We start from the raw sequence: 21,117 nt of genomic DNA on the forward strand, positions 1-21,117 counted from the left end.
TTTTATAATTGTAGATCCAGACAAAAAAAAATAAAAAATTTGACCCAGTGACAATTGGAGTTTAAACATTTTTTGCTGTAATGGGACCAAGGATTATCAATAAAGCTTCATTACAGACACCTTACAGCTGATTATTGCAGTCTGGGACTATAGTAACATCCAGAGAGCTTCACCAGAGGTCAGAGGGGTCTGTCTGTAACTATGGGTTGTCTGTAAGTCGGGTGTCCTTAAGTTGGGGACCGCCTGTATTTGACTCTACTTGGCTGTAGCGGACAGGAAGTAGTCGCTAGTAACAGCCAGTAGTAGTAGTAGAGATGACCGGACCTGACCTTTAGTTTTGGCGTCCTGCATTTGACGGTTCTGTGTAACTCGGACATGTTGCTTGATGAACTACTAATCAGGCAGACTCCCGCCCCTAGCAACTAGGCATGGCTGTGATTGGCCAGGTATGTCCGGGTTACGCAGAACCTAAAAGGTCGGGCATGCTCATTTCTAGAGATGAGCGAATCATCCAAGATTCCATTTATAGAATCTTCACATTTTTCAAATTATTCGGTTTGAATCTAAATTGAAGCCATGTTGCTCCAATTGTTCTTTAAATTTGGATATAACCCCCTCTAAAAAAAACACAATTTTTCATAGAGAGAATGTTTAAAAAAAATTTTTTTTAACACTTTCCGTCACCAAGCTAAACTCTGGGATAGTAGCAAGTTGCCATTTGGAAAGATTTGTATGCAGCAAATTCAAAATTGACTTCAGTGCCAGAAAATGCAAAACCCAATCCGAATCAACAAAAAGATTCCCTTATTTCTTCCCAATAAGCAACAATTATATAATTATATAAAAATAATATACATAATATATACACAGATTCCTAACTTGGCACAAGGAACCCATTGCCTCCAGTGACTTTAATATTTCTTCAAACGCTTGAGGAACAGAAATGGGGAATTGATTTGACAAAAAATCTCTTTATTTCAGCTGGAAACGGATCCCCGGGCACAGAACAGACAAGTCTTTCATAGTTAGGAATCCTCCACGGTCCCCAGGACTCCACAATCGAGACAGATTCATCACTCTATAACATGTATATGGAAGTTTGTAAAGTAGGTAAATAAAGTTTTTGGCATCATAGTCATAAGATTTGGGGTCTGGCCACATGGTCGCTTTACAAACGTTGCATAAATTAAAAGGAAATCTACCATTTGTTTTTATGCAATATGAACCAAACATACCTTAAGAATGCTGTAGCTACACTGATGCAGGAACAAATCTTGTTTAATCCCTGAACTGAGTGGTTTTGCTGAAAAAAACAAATACAATTCAGGACCCTGGGGAAGCTGGATGCCCTGGCTGCCGGACATAAACACATAAAACTTACACATAAACAGGAGCTGCCTGAACTGTCCAGACAGGACTAATCAAGCTGAGCTGGATGACTCATACACAGCAGCTGGGGGATGGTTCACTGATTGATTACTTCTGGCTGTCTGGGATAACACAATGATTACCTATTCTCGGCTTATGCTGGGCAGGACAAGGCTGGAGCGGTGCATAATTAGGGTGAGGAAAGCATCGGGGCAGCCACAGGATGGACTGAGCCTCATTATCATAATTTTATAATTGTTTTTTCAGCAAAACCACTCGGATCAGGGATTAAACAAGATATGTTTCTGCATCAGTGTAGCTACAGCATTCTCAAGGTATGTAAGGTTCATAATGCATAAAAACAAACGGTAGATTTCCTTTAATGGTGCAAAAAAAAAAAAAAAAATTGTAATAGATCTTATAAAGGTTAAATAAATTCCTTCAGCACATATCAGGAGGCGTTTATCACGCCCATAAACACCTCCCACCTTTAAATGACATTTATTCAAAAACAGTAGGGCTAACAGAGGAATTTAATTACAAAGAAGTCTATGGAGAAGGTAGGGGGATAAGTGGCAAGGAGAGAGATCTGACACTGCAGCTAAATAGGAGGTTTCTATATCACCCCAAGTGCTTTATTAACAAACTTCTAGTCAATACTTTTCTATACGATTCTGATGAGGTTTCTAAGTTAGAGAGAGGATTCTGCAGTGTGTGGGAGACGTCATAGCAGCCAGTCTTTGTGCACCAGCTGCCCCAATATGTTACAGAAATCCTTTAGTCTGGGTGTTTTAGAATACAGGGGTAAGAAGTTGCAGTTGGTCATTTTTGTGCATTGCCCACTGTGCTATGTAATACACCAAATCAGCAACTTTCTGCAAGTCAGATTAAACCACGAAACACTGCTGTGAGGTCAGCTATGGCAGTCATAGCGTTAACTCCCGGAAATGTCCGAGTATGAGAGCCTGGCATTCTGCGCTCACTCATTCACAACTTGTTTGACATTCGGGGAGTGTAAGTCAATTGGATTAGCAGTATGGAGGGCAAACAGGAATCACAGTTACATGCAGGCACACGTCAGCCTCCCCATTGTGATTATTACATTGTAGCTTCTATGTTACTATTACAAAACAGATTGTTTAATCAGAATATCAGTGGATTCTTACCAGGACAATTACTTCAGGTCAGAGGGTGATAAGGGAGAACCGAGGACCCACAGATAAGAGTTCATTATTGGAACACACCTGGTCCCACGAGGCAGCATGCTATAGAGCAGGAGGAGCTGAGCAGATTGCTCATAGTGTCCCATCTGCAGGCAGCATGTTATAGAGCAGGAAGAACTTAGTGGATTTCACATAGTGTCCTATCAGCAGGCAGCATGTTATAGAGCAGGAGGAGCTGAGCACACTGTGCATAGTATCCGATCTGATGGCAGAATGTTACAAAGCAGGAAGAGCTGAGCAGATTGTAAGTAGCGTTATGTCTGCAGGCAGCACGTTATAGAGCAGGAAGAACTAAAGCGTATTCAACATAGGGTCCTATCAGCAGGCGGCATATTATATAGCAGGAGGAGCTGTTCTTTTAATAGTAATATAAATAGAATATGCATACTTCCCAACAATCCCACATATTTTATAGGACTCTTAAATAATTTCACAGAACTTTTCTTGAAACCAGAGGTGAAGAATTTATGCAAAGAACAACTTCTAATGGGCAGATTTAGAAGTTTTCAGGCTGTCCCATTTTTAACTAATAACAATAAAAAAAAAATAATAATTCCTTTATTTATTTAGCGCACACAGATTACACAGCGCTGCACAGAGCTTGTCACATCAGTCCCTTCCCTACCAGTATGTTTTGGATTGTGGGAGGAAACCAGAGGACCCAGAAGAAACCCACGCAAGCACAGAGAGAGAAGATACAAAAACTCTTTGCAGATGTTGACCCTGGGACTTGACCCCACGTCCCCAGCGCTGCAAGGCTGTAATGCTAACCCCTAAGCCACCGTGCTGCCCACTAAGATAACTACATACATGTATGAAGAGTCTTTATAATGCAAGGAAAATTTGAACAAAGTTTGTATCCCCTTGTTTCCACTTCCTAGTGTAAAAGTATTAAAATTTTGATTTTAAAGAAATAATAATAATACAAGTAAACAGTCATATATATAAAGGAACATTTTAAACCATAAAAGAATAAAAAGTGGCATAGAGACCCTGTCCAGCGAGCAATCTTTAGAGGTCATCACCATTTCTGTGACGACCCATCTGACAAGTTATTTCGTTACGTTATCGCCCTCATCAGACAACAGTTTCCTTTTGATCTCCATATAATCGCCCAGACTCGGATGGTAAAGTCTCCTCTCAGTTGAAGAAGAGGATTCCTGTCCATGCGGCGGCGGAATAATCAGTGCTATCAGTATCTGTAATTACCAGGTGGGGCAAACTCATTTCATACCTGTTGAGTGAGTATTAAACCCTTTCCCCTCCAAAAAAAAAAAAAAAAAAAAAAACACAAAAAAATACACCTCAAAAATGTCACATTCGACCCGAGCCATAAACTTTTTTTTTGTACGCTAGCAAGTTGTAACAGCGCCCACCTACGAAAACCATATCAAACGCTCCCTGACTCATAAAACCTGCCCGTACATCTTAGCCCCGTATCATATGATGTGGCCGGGAGCGAGGACGCAGAATTTTCTTGGGAACGTAACTTAATAGAAAGAAGAGATTGATTTCAAAAAGATGGAGCAGCGCAAGTGTAACTCACACCACAACTCTACCTGCAGCAAGAGCGGTCATGATCCAACATATAATCACTGTGCTATTCAGTTACTGGCAGAACCTGTCCGACGTGTACCTGCCGCTGCTTACCTGTCCCTATAAAACACCAACACTTTGCACGGAGGACAAGGGGAGACTTGTCACCTGTCAGCAAACACATAACAACACCAGAATCAAAACCCGAGTCTGAATAGCTGGTGATTAGTATCTAGTTGGCGCTTTCCCATGTTACAGTATTGATATAGCGGCAACATGGTCCACAGCGCGGTACAGATATCATCATCACTTACCCAAGGAGCTTACAATCTAATTTCACATGTACACATTATTACCAATTTCACAAATATACAAGGTCGGGACTGTACAGCTGGATGGGAGTAGTATAAATAATACTAGAGGCTAGCCACTGCTAAATGTTTGTGATTCCAACCTGCCTAGCCCCGGGTTGGAGTATATTTTTGGAGTGCAGGAGGAAGCTATATTCAGGCAGGTGTATCTGTTATTTGGTATCTTATGAAATATACACACACACACACAAATATATCCAGACTATTTTCCCCCGCCCTCTTAATTTAGGGGCCGCCCAAAATTTTGTAAGCGGGCCAGCACAGTGGTTTAGTGGTTAGCACTACTGCCTTGCAGTGCCGGGGTCCTGGGTTCAATTCCCTGGGTCAACATCTACAAAGAGAGTTTGTATGTTCTCTCCATGTTTGCGTGGGTTTCCCCCGGGTCCTCCAGTTTCCAAAACATACTGGTAGGTTGATTAGATTGTGAGCCCCATTGGGGACAGGGACAGATTTGGCAAACTCTTTTTAACTATATTATAAGCTCTTGTAAGCAGGGCCCTCACTCCTATTGTTCCATATGACTGTACTCTGTAATGTAGCATTTTATTTGTACATGTCCCCTATGATTTGTAAAGTGCTACGAAGTTTGATGGCGCTATAAAAAAAATAAAAGATTATTATTATTATTAAGTTCTGCACCTCTTAAAGAAAGTCTACCACCTCCCCCAATCATTATAGTCTGGGTTGTAACATGTTGTAGAGTAATGCACTGCCATTTCAAAACAGCTTTTATTATTTTAGTACTTTATGCGGCGTCTGAGAAATTCTCATCTCAATCTATATGCTAATTAGGCAGTTGGTGTAGCCATGGTGTGTCCTTATCACCCAGAGCACTGCCATTGTTGCTTGGAACATCACCCTCTGTCATGTAAGCAGGCAATACGTCTTGGAGGAAGCATGTGATAGAAGGGAACAGCAGAAATCCAGATGATGAGGACACAATCTGGGTGCACCAACTCATTAGCATAAGGATTAAACTGGGAATATCTTGGAAACGGCAGAGCAGACTGAAATAATAAGTATGCTGAATGCATTTCTCTACAACAGGTTGCTGGTGGAGGTGGTGGACTCCCTTTTAAGGCCAGGAAAAGCATGGGCTCTGAAAATGAAGACACGTCTGGCAAATTTAGGACAGTTGATAAATACAAACACACACACACAACCTAGTTATGTAGAGAAAGATAAAATATGAAAATCTACTGCAATATTCCGCTAGCGACTATGAGCACATGTGCAGCCATAGGGGTGTCAGGGGTAGTAGTTGCACAAAGCTAATGGTGAATTGGGGGACCAAAGGCACAAAATAAAATATAGCACATGGGAAGCGGATGCCCTGTTACAGGTTAGGTATTTGAGTCGAGAAGCTTCAAATTCCGCCTGTCTTTCTAATGCGAAACATCACTGGATGATGCAGGAAACTGATCATTGTTATTACCTTCTTTATTACAAAGACATTGTACATACCTATAGTTTTAGATTTTATACACAGTAAATTCCCCAGTAAGTACTACTTGGGAGCAGGCACAAGTCACACGTCTCTTCCCGAGCCTTCACTTTTATTTCAGCCTTGGGCCATGCATGCTATGCCAGCCAGCGGCCGCGCCTATACACAGCGTAGATATGTTTGGCTCTACACACAGAGATGGGAATGGATTATTTTGAAGGGAGTGACACAGTGCGTTTAGATTAAGTAGGGTCCGTGACTATGGAGTGGCAACATCTCCTGGTTTTAAATGAACCTTACTTGGCGTGGAGGGGAGTGACAGGAGCACGGCCGGCGGTGGAGTGGGCCGTCAGGAGAGTGGGCCAGGGTGGGGTGCATATCTTATAACCTATGACCGGCGGTGGAGTGGGCTGTCAGGAGAGTGGGCCGGAGTGGGGTGCGTCTGTTATAACCTATGACCGGCGGTGGAGTGGGCCGTCAGGAGAGTGGGCCGGAGTGGGGTGCGTTTGTTATAACCTATGACCATTCAAGCCTGAACAGTCACTGGTTATTATGCAATCCAACGCTAGGCAGGGCCTGGCTTAGAACTGTAGGCCAGGGGAGATGGCTGCCGGATGAGCGTGACTTTCATCATACGCACCCCCCAATTAGGGGCGAATTGCCTTCTTGAGAAATGAGGGCAGCTGGCAGATATCTTGGCCTCACCTGGAAAACCCTTACAGAGGAATAATCTAGGTTAAAATGTGCCGATCTATGCTCGGTATCAGAACAAACACTGGCACATTCCTTAACAGTTGGCTGGAAACACACAGTGGGCCGTGAATACTTCCCCCGCTGACCCTGATGAATGCCATTAGTTGATTGTTAACTTCCCAGTGTAGAATTTAACAAGACGTATGCCGGGATCAGCAGAGGAATGTGGAGGCGGCTCACAATCCAACATGGAAGCAATAGGGGATCTCATATCCTAGATATCTGTGCAACCAGAGCAAGATTACGGTACTCTGCAACCTCAGGAGCTCTAGGGCCATGTAGTGACTCCATTATGCATGTAACTGTTTATCGGGCCTGTTCTAGAACTCAGATTTTATTAGGACATTATCATATCAGATTTGTTAATCTTCTAGAGAAGAGCTCAGTCTTGGCCACTGTCGAAGAGCTACATTCTTGGGAACTATAGGAACTTCCGCCACATGGCTCGGAGCCTTTAGGCTCTATTCAGATGTTGCAGTTGAGTTGCGTTCTACCGACACCGCAGCCCCTTTAATTTCTCTCCCAGCAATAACAGCGGACAATGGAAGACAGAAGAATTCCGACAACTTATTTGTAGTTCCTATAAGCCGTTGCTGTCACGCCAGGGCTGATGAGCAATGGAAATGCTCCGGGCGACTAGCAAATAGAACAATAAGCAAAAACTATTAGCACTTCTAGCAGAAAGGCTTTCATAACTTGGTGATGGGAAGTAGTAGAGCTGATGGTGGGGAGTCACAAAACACGGGCTTATAACTAATAGATGACCCAAGTGACGTTGGCCAGATCTCTTCCCCAGGCCGTGTACACTACCTAGTGATACAGTATCTCAGAGAGTTCCTGACGAATGATGAAACCTGGGAGCTTTGCCGTGGAGATGCCATTGTTATGTATGGCTCCGTGCCAGACCAAAGAGCGCTGTTTCATCTTGCAAGCCGTAGAACAAAGCTGCAGTCTCCGAGGCCAAACATTCCAAACAAGACGAGCATTATAAAAAGCGGGAGACGAGAAGAAGCCTTCACTGAGAGATGGCTGGAAAATGACTTCTAACGACGCTGTGACAAGCAGGTCAAAATATTGACTCCGAGGAAAGGGAAAGAGCAAATTTCCTGTTATTTATCACTCAGTGGGATGATAAAAGGGGCTTTTTATAGGACTTTACGTTGCTAAAAGTTTTCACGATAAAGTGTCTTTCTGAGCGTAATAATATAGTGAAGACTTGAAGAAGTTTAAAGGGAAATTAGGAAATTTGGAGTCAAATGCGAGGAGTCAATAATTAACTAAAGAGGGAAACTTTTTATAACCTGGAATATCTAGAAATTAGTTAGATAGATTCCATCAAAATCCCTGAATAATGGAGCAAAATAAAGGTAGGAATTTAGCTTTTTATGTGAATTAGTTTTGCAAGAACCAGCTCAATGCCAAGTATGTGAAGGCCGTCCTTCCTGCCCGATAAGAAAGCAGATAAACCGTACAGTGTAATCTGGGAAACAGACCAAAATATGTAACAATAATAAAAAAAAAAATTAACAAAAAATAAATAAAAAAATGATGTTTTATCATTAAAGGGGTTTGTGCATGAAAGAAAGTTGTCAAAATGTAATCCCCTACATATCTTTACATAATAAATATAATTTTTAACTTACAATGTTACTCAGTTTTATTGCTGTTTTAGCTCCTATCACTCAGTGATGTCGGTGTAAGATTCCAGAGTGTGAGCGGGGACTCTATAAGCAGATACTTCATGATTCCTCGGTGCTATGAGATGCCGTGTGCTGACAATGTGCTTAGATTTTTTGGGTTCAGGTTTATCTACACTTTTATTTACCTTCTGAACATGCTACTAGTATCTGACACATAGAAAAAGAGAGATCAGAGGTAAGAGAAGATGTGGCCGATGAGACAACTTAACTACAATGACACTCTCAGCTCTGCTTACTCAACTAATCAATAACATACAGAGACTGTATGTAGCTTGTAGAGTACGTCTCTGCACAATGCTGCTTGCCGCTAGGAAGTGACTGTATCTGAGCTGGTCTTGTAACGCAGGGGGAGGGGCAGAAGGCAGAGAGCACTGCAGTGTGCAGACAGGAGAAGCTATTTATGAGAAGAACCTGACCATAGAAGATTTACAGTCGTATCCAGGGACAACCAAATAGTGTACACCAGGACTGATAGAGACAGGTTGGAATTATATCTGTGACATGCTGTATTATTGTTAATAACAGTGTATTAGAGAATGTGTTATTTTGTTATCCTGAGTTTATATAAGAAACTTGTCTTTGTGGGAATACCCCTTTGAGCAGTCTTCTTGAGCCTGTTTTTTTAATTTTTTTTAAAAGACTGGCTTAGAAGCTTTTGTAGGTTAGGTTGTAGATTTATCATAGCGGCCTAGACAACTTAATGTGAGGTGTCCACGTCTGCATTTAATTTTAGAATTTAGAGGTTATTGATCAGAGCACCTACCCCCCTCCCTCTTTATACCTTTTATTTTCAGGCAAGGGTGTGTGAAGGGGGGCGTGCCGGTGGTGAAGTGGGCCGGCGTGGGGCGTTTCTGTCTGCACACTACTTCTGGCCTACTACACGCCAGATCAGGAGGCCAAGTCTTCTGCTAGATCTGGCACATGTAAGGGGCGGGGAGACATCATACACTGGCACAGCATGCCAATTTCGGTGTAGGTTGTACACTTAATAAATCTGGTGTAAGTAGGTTAGCAAATCAAAAGTAGACTAGGTTGGCAAGAGTGGCAAAAAAAAAATTACATTTTTGCCCAAATTGGCGGAGATGATTGGGAGACATTAATATAACCGAAAACTATAAGAGTAAATTCCCCTTCCCCCTGCACGTTTACTTTAATATAAACCTGAAATAAGTGGAAATCTGTTTCAGCTCAAGAAAAAAAAAATGTCCCCAAGATTGAGGACTCACACAATACACGTCTATAACCATACATCAGATCATCACCTTACATCAGATGAAACAACCTATGGTAAAACTGATGCAGACATAATGATTTTCAGGAACTAGTTTCTTTGTGCAATAAGTCCGGCAGCAGTGGTGGTATCCAAGGTCAACAATCTCGTTTATAGAAACAACATGGCTACAGTCTCCGGGTTAAGTACAAGATAGGTTCCACAGGTTTGTTCTTAACTTGAATTTGTATGCCAGTCAAAACTGTATATTTAATAATTGTTGCTCTAGACAAAAAATTTTTTGTCCCAGTGACAATTGGAGTTTTAACATTTTTTGCTGTAATGGGACCAAAGATTATCAATAAAGCTTGATTACAGACACCTTACAGCTGATCATTGCAGTCTGGGATTATAGTAACATCCATAGACTTCACCAGAGGGGTCAGAGGGTCCATCTGTAACTAGGGGTCGCCTGTAAGTCGTAGTAAGTAGAGGACCGCCTGTTTATATATTGTATCTAAATTAAATGTCCAGATGGAAATACCCCTTTGAGGCCCCCCATGTGTCTTCTTACCCAAAGATGTTTTTTTACGTGATTTTGATGTCAAAACCAAGTGTGATCACCAAGATAACTTAAAATAGCCTCCCCTAGAGACACAACAAGGTCATTTGTTGTGAAGTACAATATATTTTTTTTCAAGATTCTGTTCCCTCTTTTCATATTTGCACAAAAAGTCAACATTACTAATAAAATACCGTTCTCAAAATAAGCACAGTTCTAGTTGTATTGGCTACCAAGCCTTGTATTGGCTACTGAGACTTGTATAGTTCAGATCTATGCAACACATGTTGTAGAAACACTGGAAAACTCCTTAAAACCACCCAGGGTCCCAAATGCTATAAAAGGAATCAGCAGTAGAGCAGGTGGCGGCACTATTTTAGTGACAGCGATGGTGGATGTCACCTCTGTGACCTAACATGACAATTAAGGGAAAAGGGGCTGTAAAAAAAAAAAAAAAAAGAATCGGAAAGCGAGGAAATATTTGAAGACAATGCTTTTGTAGTAAATTTACACATTAGATCCCTGTTGGATGAACAATGAGGAAAATGAGTCTGACCTATTCCCCCTCCAAAAAACAAAAAAAAAAAAAACTGTAGATAAGGAACATCATTGCTCCTGTACTACGTCTTGAGAAATAAAATACGGTGTGTGTAAATGAATCTGCAAACCATGTATGTTACATATGCTGTGGGAAGGGGTGGAACAAGAATTCACAATCACTTTCTTTGGGGAACAGCCGACTCCCCACTAGTAGTAAAGTAGTAAATGTGTTCCGAGTACAAGGCTATTTTCAGGACACTTGTCTTTCTACTGCTCCAGAAAGATTACAGATGGTCCCCTACTAAAGAACACCAGACTTACAGACGACCCCTAGTTACATACGGACCTCTGGACATTGGTAAGTTACTGTAATTTAACCCTAGGCTACAATAATCAGCTGTAACAGTTATCACAGGTGTCTGTAATGAAGCTTTATTGTTAATCCTGTTTCTTATAACAATCCAACATTTTTAAAATCCAATTGTCACAGAGACCAAAAAAAAATTTGTCTGGACTTACAATTATAAAATATACAGTTCTGACTTACCTGGTACATAACCTGGGGACTGCCTGTACTCAGGTTTAGGATATTTAAACCCACAACCCCCCCAACCTCATAAGGCTATAGCGACATGGAAACAATTGTTTTGAAGAAGACAAATCTCAAAAATCCAACCACTTTCACGGGGCACATTGCAAAATCGTATGTACGCCTTCGCCAAAAAAGTTATAACTTTCAAGTTAGTAAATGGAACAAAGGAAGAAAAGCGACCATTCATCTATCACGTTTCTTATCTCCAGATGGATCTGGCAGGTAAATTCCTCCAGACCTACCCTGCTACGGCTCCCACGTCACCTTGGTTCTTCCACCCAACAACACAGGATGTGAAATCCCCTGGAAAAAGGTGACTTCCTGTGACTGAGGAGGCCACTCAATGGATGAAGCAGGTCCTGGAAATCCACAGAACTTCCATTAAGGGACAGGCCAAAAATGATATGTGCCATGGAAACCAGGAACCAAAGTGGGGTAAGTATGGGACCTTTTTTTCCCTTACCCCTGGAGGTTTTACTTTTTTTATGGAATATCCTTCTAAAGAGGTGTCCAAGCAGTAGCCGTTTCACCTATCCACCAGTTTAATGTTAAAAAGGTAAAGGTGGATCTTCAATGGTCACTAGTACAAGGAGGGAAAGTCTTCTTTATCAGCAGTGAGGAGACTTGGTTGGGATCTCTAAAGGCAAAGAAAGGCAATTTTATTGTATACAAGAGGACACTTACCTCCATCCTAGCCGCTGCGATAGCTTGGTCATAGTGCTCCAAAAGATTTGGAAAGAACGTCATATTATAGGACACCCCCATACACCTCGGCACCATGATAGGTTCACAAGTGAACAAACTGTGACTTTCCATGACAGGCAGCAGTAAACCACACAGGATGGTAACCCCAAAACCCCACATCTTGGTGGACGTCTTGAAGATGATATCACAGTACATCAAACCCAGACTAAATGTAGGCTCATCCAGTATATCAAAGTTGTGGTGTTAGGAGACTAGGAATGGTGACGTATCCTTGCAGGAACCATTTCCTGGAGCTAGTAAGATGTCAGGTCGGAGAATTATGCAGCATTTACTTCTGGTGGGCATCCTGTTTAGAGGGGTAAAACAAACATAATGATGGTTACCAAAAACTTATAACATCCTGGTCAAAATATCACATAAGTAAATACAAAATTGCATGTTTGCTTATTCTTGTTAAAGTCAAGAAGATCTTCAAAATTTATTTTACCAGAGATCACGGCACCACCTATCTCACCTTTCTAAAGGAATTGAGACACCAAGACAAGCGTAAAAAAGGGTTTCCTTCCATATACATTCACCCCCAATCCATAGACCCATCACCACAGAACCCCCAGACATTGAAACTGGTCTTTAATATCCGATCAGAGGCTGTGACATCCATTCACATTTATTGGGCTGCAATATTAGGCAAGGCCACTATACAATGTACAGTATACAGAGAGGAGTCCACAACTAAAAATGTTGCAGGCATCTAAATGGGGTTTTGAGAGCTGTACCCCACCGACCTAATAATTATAAACAAAACCACCACCACTTTAGCTCTGAAACCCCAAAATCACATTTGATAGCCAATGCCTTTTGACATAATAAGGAGTCCACTTCTAAAGCTACGTCCCTGGTCGTACCTGTCCTACCAGCGTAGCTCATATGTATAGGAAGCTCAGCAAAATAATCACTTGTGTCCTAGCCCTAGGACCAAATGATAACAATCTGTTTACCCAAAATCCCAAAATCAGATATGACCTTCCCTTCAGACCGGCTGCGGAGACGCCACAGATTAGTAGTATTTAGACAGGGACCTTCTGCAGACACTGGTCTGATCTATAGCAAAGAAAATTAAAAAATAAAAAGGAAAAACTTCACTTTAGTCGTTAACAAGTAAATATGATGACTCGCAACCTGATGCCCAAAGATGGCCCAGAGCAACGGTCTGCAGCTGTGTCACACAATATTCTCAGGTCTGGTAACATCTATAATGTATATAGGGTTTCACGTCGCATACACACGGACAAATCCACTCCCATGTACAGTATTAGGACAGTGGATGAGATATTACAAAAATCTGTGACGAAATGCCTGTGAATTTATGCTGCACCTTTAACCTGTGGCTTTTTAACCTCTGCATTGCAAAGGTTAAAAGGAGAGAATGACCCCCTGCAATCCTAACAGGAATGCCGCTGTAATACCCCCTTTGGGTGTTTATGCAACTTTGGGATTATCAATGAGCGAATGAAATATCCCAAAACCCTTTTTTTATTGAACTTTTTGCTTGCACAACGGGGTGTTGTGTGAAATTTATGGAACATGGCGCAATGTTTTTATTTTGTTTTTACTTTTCGCTAGTGGAGGGCTTGCTTTTTGGTGGTGTTTAATTTGTGCCATTTAGGGCTGTTTCACATTAGTCCTTGATCAGTCCGTAATCACAGACGTGCATCATACATCAATATAATGCTCGTAACAATTCATAGTACATAATTACTCTACAAGTTTTTTTTTTTTTATACGGTACATGAATGTTGCAATACCAGATACTGTATAGGATTTATTTAATTACATTGTTATCATGGGATAAGGGAGACTTGGATTTTATTTCATATTTTTAAACAATTTTTTTTTATATACAGGCAGTCCCTGGGTTAAGTACAAGACAGGTTCCACAGGTTTGTCCTTAAGTTGAATTTGTATGCAAGTCGAAACTTTATATTTTATAATTGTAGATCCAGACAAAAAAAAAAAAAAATTCCCTAGTGAAAATTGTGGTTTCCAAATTTTTTGCTGTAATTGGACTAAGGATTATCAATAAAGCTTCATTACAGACACCTTACAGATGATCATTGCAGCCTGGGACTAAAGTAACATCCAGAGAGCTTCACCAGAGGTCACAGTGGGAAGAGGGGTCCGTCTTTAACTAGGGGTCGTCTGTTAGTGGGGTGTTCTTAAGTAGGGGACTGCCTGTACATATATTTTGTCCCTGGAGAGAACTATACGTTCCATTAGTGTGATCACAGTTATAAAACACTGCTCTGTCAGCATAGAGCTGCCCGTATATTAGGTTCTGTCTCCAGGTTACCTCTGGCAGGCTTTAGGGCCTTCACTAGGCCTCTCGCTGTCATAGCAACACTTCAACTAGTAGTATGTGAACTGATAAAAAATGAACTATTAAAAGGTATTTTCTGTAAAAATGAAAACTATTAATAACCAATTTATAGGATAGGATTTGTCATACACTCATGTACTATTTGACTGACCTGACCATGCATAGGTATACAGGAATTGGAGAAGATTAAAATTCTGACTGACATTTGAAACCGCAAAATACCAGCCTCAATAGCCTATGAGGCCACTTAATATGGTAGTTGCATACACATGAAAATACAGACGGTCCCCTGCTTAAGGACACCCGACTTACAGACGACCCCTAGTTAAAAACGTATCCCACTACCCACTGTAACCTCTGGTGAAGTCTCTGGATGCTTTACTATAGTCCCAGACTGCATTCACCAGATGTAAAGTGTCTGTAATGAAGTTTTATTGATAAATCTTGGTCCCATTACAGAAAAAAAAAATTTTAAACTCCCATTGTCACCAGGGCAAAGAAAATTTTTGTCTGGATCTACAATGATAAAATATACAGTTTCGACTTACATACACATTCAACTTAAGAACAAACCTATGGACTCTATCTTGTACGTTAGCCGGGGACTGCCTGTACTGCCCTTCTATGATCATAGTAACTAAAAATTTTGACTGGATTGGTACGATATCACCCACAGGTACACAACTGGCTTTAGGCCTCAATACTGACGATGACCATTTTGACTTCACAGCCTCTCATATTGGACATGTAGTTGTGGTTACACATAGGAACTTACTTTTGCATTTGGGCTTGGCAGGATTAGTCGTGAAATTTGCGTAAGTTACTTCCCCCAAGGCAAGGAACGCGGAGGCGATTGTCAACGCTGTCAGTTTTGACAACTTGATACCTTGCATCTGAAAAAGGGCCCAATTTCACACTGTTTTATTAGGACTCGCCACTAAAAGGTTAAATATGTACAGCTTGTGTGAGGTATTATAGCTCATAATCTGCAGACTATCATTTATCTCAGATCTATTCTTCTGCACATGGTCACATCATACATGGTGATGTAATAATGTAGGAAAGGATTATACACTGGCAACATATAACTGGAATGTAATAAGAACAGCTATAAACAACAGAACAATATAACAGCTCAGCCTTCTACTGCCCAAAAATATCCTAAATCATAGACACCATTACACATGCCTTCCTCCTACCACCTGGACGTGACAAGTAGAAGTCACCAATGAAAATAAACACACATATCCACACCTGAGAAAACACTGGATAGAAACCTGCCTGACCTCAGCGCAAATGTTTACATAATGCTATAAACACACCAAAGAAAAACCGCAAAAATCCAATATTAACATCTCTCAGGAGGATATCACATTGCACTGTAAGATATGAGATAAGATAGTTCTATAAATATGGATATATAGAACTCCAAATATGAGAAGTTCTATATATGGAAAGAATATATGAAATAAATAGAACAATACATTGATATTGGGGAGCATTTATTATTAACTTTCCGCCAGAAAAAAACTGTCAGGTTTTTTTTTTCCCCCTTGCTGCACCAATTGTACCTTATTTATGAAATATTTGTGTTTTTCTGATGCTACATAAATGGGAAATTAACAGAAAGGTTGACATGGAAAATGAATAAATATAAGATAGATAGATATGAGAGTAATAGGCATAAAACGTTCCAGAGAGAGAAGGTACATACCAAATAGTGGATAAAAATGAAAGTTAGATGAAGATATTGAAAGGAACAAAGATGAGAGGAATAAAGATTTTATTATTATGATAGAGACGTTTGTTGCAGACATTTCTAAAAAAAAAACCACATGAATTTGTCCTAAAATAAAAACTGATAAATGGGAAAAAATTCCTAAATCATACCTGGCGTATGTGTATACTCCAGATCCTACTATGCTCCCATAATCCAGATGTTCTACCTTAGGCCATTACTTGGACAACTCAGTCTGTAATTAAACAATTGACTAAACAAAGTGTCCTGCACCTCCCAGCTTTGTGCAGAGCGAAGCCCCAACACGTCTTTATACAGAGATATTATGTGAAGGCAGAGAAATACAAGATGGCAGAGGAGGGAGAGGATTAATCCGGGGCCATGTCACGTCTCTGCAAAGGGAAATTTCTGTCTAGATTTTTGGTCACATTTTGCCAAAGTTATATCAAAAGTTTTTCAGCCTCCTGTTACTACTGAAAAAGCGGCACAAAAATCAATAATTAAGTTCATACTAAAGCACTTAAGAATTTTGGATTTAAATCCATAGAAGACAGTTCCACATTTTTCCATCAGAAGATTCCACTCAGAAGCTATCAATGAACGAAAATTCTAAAATATCCTGAACAGAACTTATTACTCTCCAAAACCCTCTGTAGAAACATACCCATAGACTACATGAGGAAAAATTTAACCTACGGTTTTTATTTTCAGAGCAAAACTTTGTGTGAGATTTTTATCTCCACTTCAAGCTACACATCCTAATCCGCCGTCAAGCATTCCAATGTGGATTTGATGGATGCCCTATTTTTTTAGCAGAATTCCTGCTCAGAATAGAGAGCAGGTTGATACATTTTTTTTAACCAAGTGGACAAATCTGGAAAGTCTATGGCAAAATTCACCATGTGAACTAGTCCAAAGATTCCCTTACACATCAAATTGTGTTGATGGATTCTGTGATCTCTAATTTTCCAGAGCCTCCTGGATTTGGTCTGACAGACATTGGACGCTGCCTATCTCTAACCCTATACCATAATAGAACATCAGATAAACCTAGCAGCTCCTCCAACCAATAATTGACTATATATATGGGGTGGTCTGACCGACCCCAAGTGCTGTGGCATATCAGCTCCTTGTCCTCTCTTTATTGCAAATAACATGCATGCTCGGCTGACCTGTTAGAGAATAGGCATAGCAGAGGCAGGAGGGCTAGCCGTTCAGCCAAATCCTTATCCAAGGCCTTATTCACACACGCTGCAGATTTATGGTCGTGCAACTGATGTAGTTATGATCACATATATAATAAACTTGCCATACACTATGGTCCGCATATTGCGCCAAAAAAATAAAGGCAAATCCTAAATCTTTTGGATGGATTTACACTTCATCTCACCTCACTGCTGCGTCAAATTACGGATCACAGAAATGTGAACAAGCCCTAAAGTGAATTCTTCGCACTATCACATACGCCTCGATAGGAGACCCCCTTCTCTGATGGGAAGCTATAACCGTATTTAAGTGGCAATGCAATAAAGTGACCTGTACATGTAGAAACACGTCAACCTGCCCCCTATGACCCCAATGCACCTGTTACTGGGAATATACAACTTTCTCCCCACTTCCCCCCATCCCCCATAACTCTTTTTATATCCTGTTGATCCTTTCACTGCTGTTCTCTGGGCTCTCTGCATTGTCCCCATGGCTGCTCCTTTGCCTCCCATTGTCCCCTGCAGAGGAGCCTCCTCCTCTCCCTGCCTGTCATCCCCCTCCCTGCCCCCAGTGCTGTACAGAAAGATCCCCAGACTATGGATCAGGGCCGGGTCTTACCTGACTCCAGGGTCACCAGAGAGCTAGTATATCCACCTTGTATGAAGATCGGGTGATCACCCGGATCCCTTCTAGACTGCGCCCGCAGCACGAGCGATCCTGAGCCACAGATCCCACGATGTGAAGTTCCTGAAGTTCACTTTGAAGCCCGCCCTCTGATTGGCTGCGTCGGCTCCCCCTTCTACTAGGCACGCCTTGTCATTGGCTGCGCCAGCCCCCCTTCTACTAGGCACGCCTTCTGATTGGCTGCGCCAGCCCCTTTCTCCTGTAAACTTTCACTACTGATTATCTCCTGGACAATCCTGACTATCGATTTATTGATCGCTCCGTGTCAGTGAAAGCTGTGCCCTTGTCAGTGCCAAACTAAGTGTAAAACTTTACATAGTTTATTAGTGGATAAGATAGAAGCAGGGGAAGACTGACCATAGCTAGACACAAAGTTATATATGGAATTAGAAATGCTGCTAAATATAATATTCTCCACTGGAAATCACACATCAAACTCGTAGAAATACAAACCTAGTATCTCCCTGCAATAAAAGATACAATATTTGCAGAAGAGTTTTGCTATTTATGTAAGGAAAAAAAAACGTAATTAATTATTGAACATCTGTTTTGTCTTGTCTGGTCACTGGAACCATTCCCAATTTTTCCATGAATATTTATTTATTTATTTATTTTCTCCATATGCTTATTCCCAATTTTAGTTATTGGGGATGGTCCAGGTTACCAGACATGACATATAACAACACCTCTCATGCGAGTAAAAGGCTGTAGGTAGAAAAGGTTTACAGTCAGTAGAGGTCAAGCAAGCATCATGTCGCTCTATTCGGTTTCCACAGGGTAGAGAAGGATCCTGAATACTTCAATATTTTCTCCCCCCCCAAAAAATTATATATAAGTATGTATAGGGGTGTAACTTTAATAGATGTAGAGAGTTTGGTCACACCTGGACCCAGGATCCTCAGGGCAGAGGTAGCAAAAGTTTTAGAGACCAAGTACAAAATTGCAACTCCCAAAATGCACTTAGCAGCGTCGAGACCTTTGAAAGACGGAGGCGAAACTAGGATCATTATTGTAGCTTCTTCCAAAGGCTGGTGCCACACGTAACGCTTTGTCTGCGTTTGAAAACGCAAACGCAGACAAAGCCTCACCCAGCGGGGCGGGACGCGGCCCGATCGCACAGGCGTTTCCATAGCCGATGCGATTTTGAAACGCAGACAAAGCGTTACGTGTGGCACCAGCCAAAGGGGTCCCAACCAGGAAGAATCCTGAGGCACAGTGAAGAAGCTCCAATATGACCCTGCCCTACCTGTGCTGAAACGGCGTAGCACATGGCCGGGTTAAGAAGGGGGGGGGGTCCTAATTCATCCACTTTGAATAGAAAGCTGAGTGGACACAGTGGTGTAGATTTATTATGTCTTCTCCACCAGTTTTCTGAGTCCCCATGAATCTCCCTCTCCCTACCAGGTTTGGAGTTTCTCTGACAGAGACTAGTAGGGAAACAGAGATTGCGGACTGGGGAGGGGACAGCTAGCCCGTCACATTAACTACACTGGAGCTTCTTAGTGAATATCGATGCAAGACCGCTGGCTGGGCGGGGGGATGAAAAGGTCATACAGTCCTCAAAATGGTAGCAATGTAAAGTACATCATGGACCGCAAAAAAATGACATCTTATAAAGGTCTGTATGACGAAATATGAAAACGATATAAGCGTCAGAATAGGGCAAAATGAAGAAATATTGTTTTGCACAACAGGGTTTAAATTTTTAAAAAATCTATTAAAACTTTTTAAAACCTGTATAAATTTGGTACCCTAGTGATCGTACTGACCCATGGAATAAAGGAAAGGTCTTATTTTGAGTGCACTGTGCAAGACGTTAAAACTGTGTCCACTAGAAAATGGCACAAATGAGTTTTTCTTTTACAATTTCATCTCATTTGGAATTTTTTTCCAGCTTCTCAGTGCATGGCGTGGATTTTAAAATGCTGTCACTAGGATGTACAGAAAAATAAAAAAATTATGGATTTTTAAAGGAAACCTACCATGAGGAATCTACTAGTAGAAGTAGATTCCTCCCGCTGCCTCTGCCCTTATCTGATATTTATTAATCCTGGAACCTAACTTGCTACAAACTTTATTAAGTAATACTGTATGTGAATTCACTGCAGAGGCTATTGGATGTGGAGTAGCCTTAGCTCCCGGTGCCTGGCCAGGCTAGCACACGCCCCAGTAGTTTCTGCAGTTAATTTACATTTTCCAGTGCTCAATCAGACCGTGCACCAGATTTAACATGCAAAGTCCAACAGAAATATGTTGCACGCCCTATGTTAAAGTTGTACCAAAAAAGAAAGTTGGTGCCCTCTGTGAGGACAGGAGGCGCCAGATTCATTCAGAATGTGCACCAGTAATTTTGAATCTGGCGCCCCCTGCACACTACACAGGACACTGCACATAGTACACACAGCACTGTTCTTAGTAAATGTGCCCCAGTAAGTGAAAAAGGAAATGCGAAAAAGGAAAATGGTGAGGTCCTTAAGGGGTTAAAAGAACTCTGTGTTTGGGCAACAGCCTGCAAGACCACAGAGATGGCTCTTGAGCTGCCTCAACCTCCTAACCTCCTCTGTCTTATGGGGTCAGTAAGGTGTCTCTAGCTATGAGAAGGGGCCAGCACAAAATAGTCAGATTATAGTTGGTGGCAGGGGACAGATTTTGCATTGAAGGGAAATAAAGGGCACTATGTATGTTGGGATCCGGATCTACTTAACATAGTAAATATAAACTTTTTGTACTTTTAAAGTAGAAATTCCCTCCAGTGAGTATGTGTGGCAGCTCACCCACAATCGGTACTAGCATCGGTTTGCAGGTATTTCTGGTGAGAATTCAAGGTCCAGATTTTTTAAAAATTTTTAACAATTAACATTGTTCACTAAACAAACCTTCATCACTATTGACTCTCTACAATGCAAATAACTCTGATATCATCCACTGATTTCCAATCTCTAATAGATCCGCTTTCCATACCAGGGATTACGTGCTATGATTCTGTAAATTATAGAACGGATTATCATCATTATATACAGTAATCTAGTTATGTAGCAATTAGAATTACATATAATCTCCATAGTTCCAGTGGCACAACACAGTTCTGCCAACTCCTAGTATATCTCA

The 21,117-nt window shown here is 41.2% G+C and overlaps 1 protein-coding gene across 2 annotated transcripts in view; it reads right to left on the minus strand.

Annotated features, from left to right (window-relative positions):
• Nucleotides 1-18,108, minus strand: part of FZD6 (frizzled class receptor 6) — a 32,842-nt gene extending 14,734 nt beyond the window's left edge. The window contains exons 1-2 of one of the 2 annotated variants that reach the window (XM_072151402.1): nucleotides 17,944-18,108; nucleotides 11,984-12,350 (exon numbers count right to left, since the gene is read on the minus strand). In XM_072151402.1, the coding sequence (XP_072007503.1) occupies nucleotides 11,984-12,199 (216 nt within the window). In that variant the 5' untranslated portion in view covers nucleotides 12,200-12,350; nucleotides 17,944-18,108. Of the gene's footprint in view, nucleotides 1-11,983; nucleotides 12,351-15,156; nucleotides 15,280-17,943 lie in introns of those variants that run through there. The other variant, XM_072151403.1, reaches the window with a different exon arrangement.
• Nucleotides 18,109-21,117: the final 3,009 nt, after the last annotated feature.

This window comes from Engystomops pustulosus, chromosome 5 (genome assembly GCF_040894005.1).
Source record: "Engystomops pustulosus chromosome 5, aEngPut4.maternal, whole genome shotgun sequence".
NCBI lineage: Eukaryota > Metazoa > Chordata > Amphibia > Anura > Leptodactylidae > Engystomops > Engystomops pustulosus.